The sequence below is a fragment of the Glycine max genome, chromosome 10 (assembly GCF_000004515.6).
Source record: "Glycine max cultivar Williams 82 chromosome 10, Glycine_max_v4.0, whole genome shotgun sequence".
In the NCBI taxonomy this organism is placed as follows: domain Eukaryota; kingdom Viridiplantae; phylum Streptophyta; class Magnoliopsida; order Fabales; family Fabaceae; genus Glycine; species Glycine max.
In genome coordinates, this window is record NC_038246.2 from 35187939 (window position 1) to 35193327 (window position 5389).

At 30.9% G+C, this 5389-nt stretch overlaps 1 protein-coding gene across 1 annotated transcript; it reads right to left on the minus strand.

The window, feature by feature from the left end:
* Window positions 1-464: 464 nt before the first annotated feature.
* On the minus strand, window positions 465-1873 carry LOC100306230 (uncharacterized). Its single transcript, NM_001248800.3, has 2 exons — window positions 1396-1873; window positions 465-1085 (listed from the first exon to the last, which is right to left on the minus strand). The coding sequence occupies exons 1-2, from the start codon at window positions 1832-1834 to the stop codon at window positions 844-846; spliced, it is 681 nt and encodes a 226-aa protein (NP_001235729.2). The 5' UTR covers window positions 1835-1873; the 3' UTR covers window positions 465-843.
* Between the last annotated feature and the right edge of the window lie 3516 nt (window positions 1874-5389).

Genomic DNA, 5389 nt, shown 5'->3' on the forward strand with positions numbered 1-5389 from the left:
TGGTAATTTTTTTTTTTTTTTTTGCTTTTAGATTATGTAAAAAAAGGTTTTAGAATTATTTATTATTTTAATCTAGATGAACCTCTCTAAATTTTAGTCAGGGTTGCTTTTATTCATTACCTTTTTTATTTATCATTCAATAATTAACATTATAATTCAATTAAATAGTTCATTTAGTTATTGAATATTCCTTTGATTTTGTTAATTATTAACAACTGGTGCTTATCTACTGCTTATTTATTTACTTATTGTACTAAATACTAATTATAGCTATATGGTGCTTTTGCGTTTTTGACACTTGTTGTAGGTTTTTGGTGGAATGAAATCATTGCATGGAGATTGATAGGTTTTCATAGAATCTATTTTCCCTGTGTCAAAGGGAACCAATCTAGGGAATGTGACGATTCATCGGTTAGGTGACCACCCCCACCTTTTGCCATTGAAGGGAGACATGCCAAATAAAATCAGTGGAACAGAAACTTCTTTTAGAAACGAACTTTGTTTGAATCTAAATAATGAAAGCAAAAGTAAAACAATTTTTTTCTATCTTAATTTCCTTCACCAGTCCTTAGACCTGACCTGGCATACTCAATAACTAAGCTAGTCCACAAGGAAAAATTGCTAATCTTCCTCCATGTTCTGTTTTTTTTTTTTCAAGGTTCAAGAAGAGTTTTTTTTTTCCTCTGGAAGTATTGGCTTGCTTATTTTTTCTGAAGAAAAAGGAGGGGGAAAAAGTAAAAGGAAAATATGTGCTGTTGAAAGATACAAACCATCCCAGTATACAATAATACATATTCAACCACATTGTTCAATTTTGGATATGAAAACTAGTTTTTGTGCATTTCATTTTCCCAATTTGCTTTTCAAGAGCTTCTCTTTCGTTTGAATTGAATTCTTCTTGCCATTCATGATCCTCAGGCTTTGCCTTAACAAGTCAAACTCCCTCTCCTTTTTGTACTTTTCTTTCTCCATTGAAAGCAATTGAGTTTTTAAGGCCTTGATGGTTTCTTCCTTTTCTTGCAACTCCTTCTTCAGATTTTCCATTTGGATGCCATTTTCCTCTGCTTTCCAATACAGACCATCCCCTGTGAAACACAGCCAACAAATTAAATAAGCCCAACCAAATCAAAAAACAACACACACATTTACCTCAACCTTGTGTAGTTAGTTATATTAGTAACATATTGAAAATTTCTAAAGAGCAAATTAAAAATTAAATAATAACCAAACCATTGAACTTCTTAATTGGGCTAGGAATTGAGCCCTACCAGCCACAAACTACTTTTCAAAAACATAACATAAAAGCACAAGGCAAGTGTCACCATGAATTCTTGTTCTACAAATTATAAATTTCTTAAATAAGTACATAAAGTAGAGAGGGAGAGCGAGAGAGACCATCATATGTTCTTTGAATGAGTTCATCTAGCTCAGTCTTAATTGCAAGATAAAGTTGCTTCCACTTCTCCACAGCTTCATCTCTCCTTGCTCTCTCCTCCTTCATCTGCTCAACCAAGAGCTTAGTTCCCATCAATTCCCACTCTTTCTCACTGTTCTTCTCCATCATTCCAACCTCAATCTCTCTTATCTTCTCATCTTTCTCTTCCACCAAACTCCTCAATTGCTTCACTTCCTCTCTCAGCCTCTTCCCCTCTTGCTTCGAATCTGCCTCCTTGAAAGTGAACACCATTATGTCCCTCTCATATCTCCTTGTCTCCTTCTCCCTCTCATACATCATCTCCTTTATCTCCTCTTGCAAGAGCCTCACTTTCTCCTTCAAATTCATCACATATTTCTCAGAACTCATCCTCCTACTCTTGCTAACACTGCCACCCATGTTTAATGATGATGATGATGACCCTTTGGTTTAGTGGGTGGTTTTGTGAATTGTCAAGTTATAGTGTTATAAGAGACGAAGAGATATAATAATAATAATAATAATAATAATAATAATAATAATAATAACGATGGAGGATGAATGGTATAAAACTTGAGTGCTACAGGTCTAGGCTTAGGCTCCTGACATTGATAGAAAACGCACCAAGAATTTTGGGCTATTTTATGAAACTCAGATAAGGGTCATTGTTGTACTTATGCTTCAATAATGGAAGTGGTGAAATGTGGCTCGTGAATAGCAATTGCTAATAACTAGTGTCTGGTAGTAGTAGTAAGAATTTACTTCATTGGACACATAGACACCACATGTTCTGGCTGCAATTATAAATGGGAATTCACCTATTTCACATGCAAATATTTCTCCGGAGCGTGGGGTAGATTTATGACACTCAATAATTAAACAACAATATATTGGTTAATTCTAATTGGTCACATTCCAATTTGTAATTTTATCATGATTTAATAATGCGAGGCCCCACATGGATAGTACATCTAAACATAATTCTCGTGAAGCTTTGCAACAGTTTAATCAAAATTAATCATGTGGTTTATTTTAGATCATGAATTTCAGAGACAAGACAGCAAGGGGAAAAAAAGAAATATGTACTTACTAAGTGACAATTTGTGCAAACGAAAAGTCAATTTCGATCAAACTAAAAAAAGTAATACATTTAATGGGTGCTTAACTTTTTGTAATGGAGAAATTTCCCTATAATTATTAGTAGGGAATAAAAAATTGTTTTGCTGAACAAACAAAGCCTGCCCCATAAGTCACATGAGTAACACTTAGGCCTCACATATTTTTTAAGGATAAAAGGCACATTAATTAAACTAGGAAAATATACAAATACATGGAACAACTGTCAAGTTGTGACACATAGGTGTAATGCATATTCTGATAGAACTATTACTCGAAACCCTTGCTGGTCCATACTCCATAGCATAGCAACTAGAGTGATATTAGTAGATTAGGCCAAAACAACAACAACAACAAAGGGTTGTCATGGGAAGCACATTTAGAGAGTGACAACAATATTCTCAAACTTAGCCTTAACCATGTTGGGGTAACATAACACCCTATTTTTGCAGGTATTGATTGTCTTTTGGTTCCATAGAAAACAAATTTTCAATGCGTGATGTTTGTGTATTTCCCTATACGACATCATCATGCTTGTACAAAAATCATAAATAATGGTTTCGTGGATGCCACCTTTGGATTCCCTGCTTGAAAAGGACTTGTAGCATTCTGCTATTATGGCCCTTTGCAGTATCTAGTCTTTTTTTTCCCTGGAAGGTCAATCACTACTTAATCTCATTAAATTTTGGTCAGTGTTTTACTTCATCTTCTTTGGTATATGGTATTTAAATGTTACAACAGTTATTGTCCTTTGTCCATATCCGTAGATGTGTGCCCATGCTGGTTGAAAAGTATGCCTGAAATTGCAAATTAACATGGTGAAAGTTAAAGTGTGTGAAGAGAAAAATGATGATCATGAGGCAATAGGGCTTTTGAAAATGACTTCAATTTACTATTGTTTGAAGGGGTATGGTATTGAATGATGACCCTGAATCGGTAGATTAGTGAATTGAAAAGAGTTTTACTACACGTGAGAGTTTACTTCAATAACGAGTAGGTAAATCAGTTGTCACGGGTTGTTCTAACTTAATTACACTTACTAACGTACTAGTATATTGATCTTATAGTAGTAGTATGATTTAATTTGGATTGGTGAACGGCCAATGCAATATCGGGATATAATGTGGTTCTAAGAATAAAAAAAAAGATTTTCTTTTTTCGGTGAGAAAGATATAATAATTCACCAACAGTATTTAATATTGATATAATAAAGAGATTAAATATAAATTATAAATTATAGATTTAAATATATTTTGCTCCTTAAAAAATTGTCAAATTTTGTATTTGGTTTCTTATATATATATATATATATTTGCTTTTGGTCTTTGAAAAAAAATGCATTTCCTCCCTACAATTATGTTGGTTCTCCCTAAAATATTTTCATATTTTCTTTGAAAAATTTTCAATTTTTTCAGGAATTTAAAGTAAAAATAAATAATATTAGAGAATAATTAAATACAAAATTCAACTATTTTTCAGGAACAAAGACATAATTAAGTGTAAATTATAATATTTAATAAACTAATTACTTTTATAGCTTGTCATAACTAATAGTGTTTCCTTTAATTGAATTTTTTAACATATTATAATTATGAAAAATTATTCAACAAATTATTTCAATGTTTTTTACTTGTCTTTTTCATTCCTGCAATTTAAAAGTTGTACTTTAATCCTTTTAATAGTTTTACACTTTCTGTCAAGTTATTCGTTATACTTTTTATATATCAATTAACTCCGTGATGTTTGAATTAAAGTGAAACATTAATATCCTAATTTATCTTTGCTTAAATTAATTTTAAATTTAGCCTTACTAGTTACTATTTGATCGTAATTATAATATGTTTCACTAGCTCTAATATAATTTTAGGAGAATTTAAGAATAAAAATATGAAAAGAATAAGTTGAAAAGGAATTTAATAAAATTTAACTTATTTTTTTATGAGCAACACTAAATTAAAGTTACTCGTACATATTATTGGAGGGATGGGGGAACATTCTATCGTTTTCTTTTCTTTACCTTTTCTTTTTAAGAGCGAAGTAAAGATAAAATCACTTGAAAGAAAGTGGCAGACCACAAAGAGAGAGATATTTTATTGAGTTAAATGTTTATAGAATGGTGTTACATAATTTTATATAAGCGTTCAGTTATAAATTATTATTTAAATTATTTTAAAATAATTATTTTAAAAGTAAATAAATTTATTGTATATATTAGATTGTGATTGTGATTGAATGGTTGTTTAAAATTATTTATCCTACATATTTTTTTTCTTTTTTCTCCTTTATATTTAGCACTCCAAATTCCAAAAGGCATCGAAAAGTGTAAAAACCGATCTCAGTGGGACTGATTAACATTAAACAACAATCTATTGTTAACAGATTATTAATATATATCTTCCGAAACAAACTAATCGAAAGTTTCTCCGAATCATTAAGAAGTTGTCACCTGTCAATTGTTTCACTTAATATGTGTTCCGCTGTATCTCCCACCATGGCCAATCAACTTGCAAAGCTATCTCAGCAACAACCCATTTTTTGAGATTAATTGTGAACCAAAATAAACTTCTATGGTGAGATTCTTCATTTCTTTGTTCAAAACAAGGCCTCTCAAACAAACAAAAAAAGCATGAATATATATATATAAAAAAAAAAGATAAAGAAAGAGAGAGATGGTCATGGTTTGGTTGTCTTTTTGATAGAACCTCTCCGACTTCGTGTAAAACAAGGGTAAATTTTGGAAAGATTTTTTTATTAAAAAAAAAGTTAAAGTGAATAAATATTTTACATTTAAATGACTTGACAAGTGTCAAACTTTTAAAAGGTTAGGAGGATACTTCGGCTAAAAATTTCGAAACTAAT

What these genes read in the sequence shown, in the direction of transcription:
- LOC100306230 (NM_001248800.3), bottom strand. Translation starts at nt 1,834, where the DNA reads ATGGGTGGCAGTGTTAGCAAGAGTAGGAGGATGAGTTCTGAGAAATAT. An exon ending in CATTCAAAGAACATATGATG is followed by an intron (nt 1,086 to 1,395) that starts GTCTCTCTCGCT and finishes TGTGTTTCACAG; the next exon opens with GGGATGGTCTGTATTGGAAA.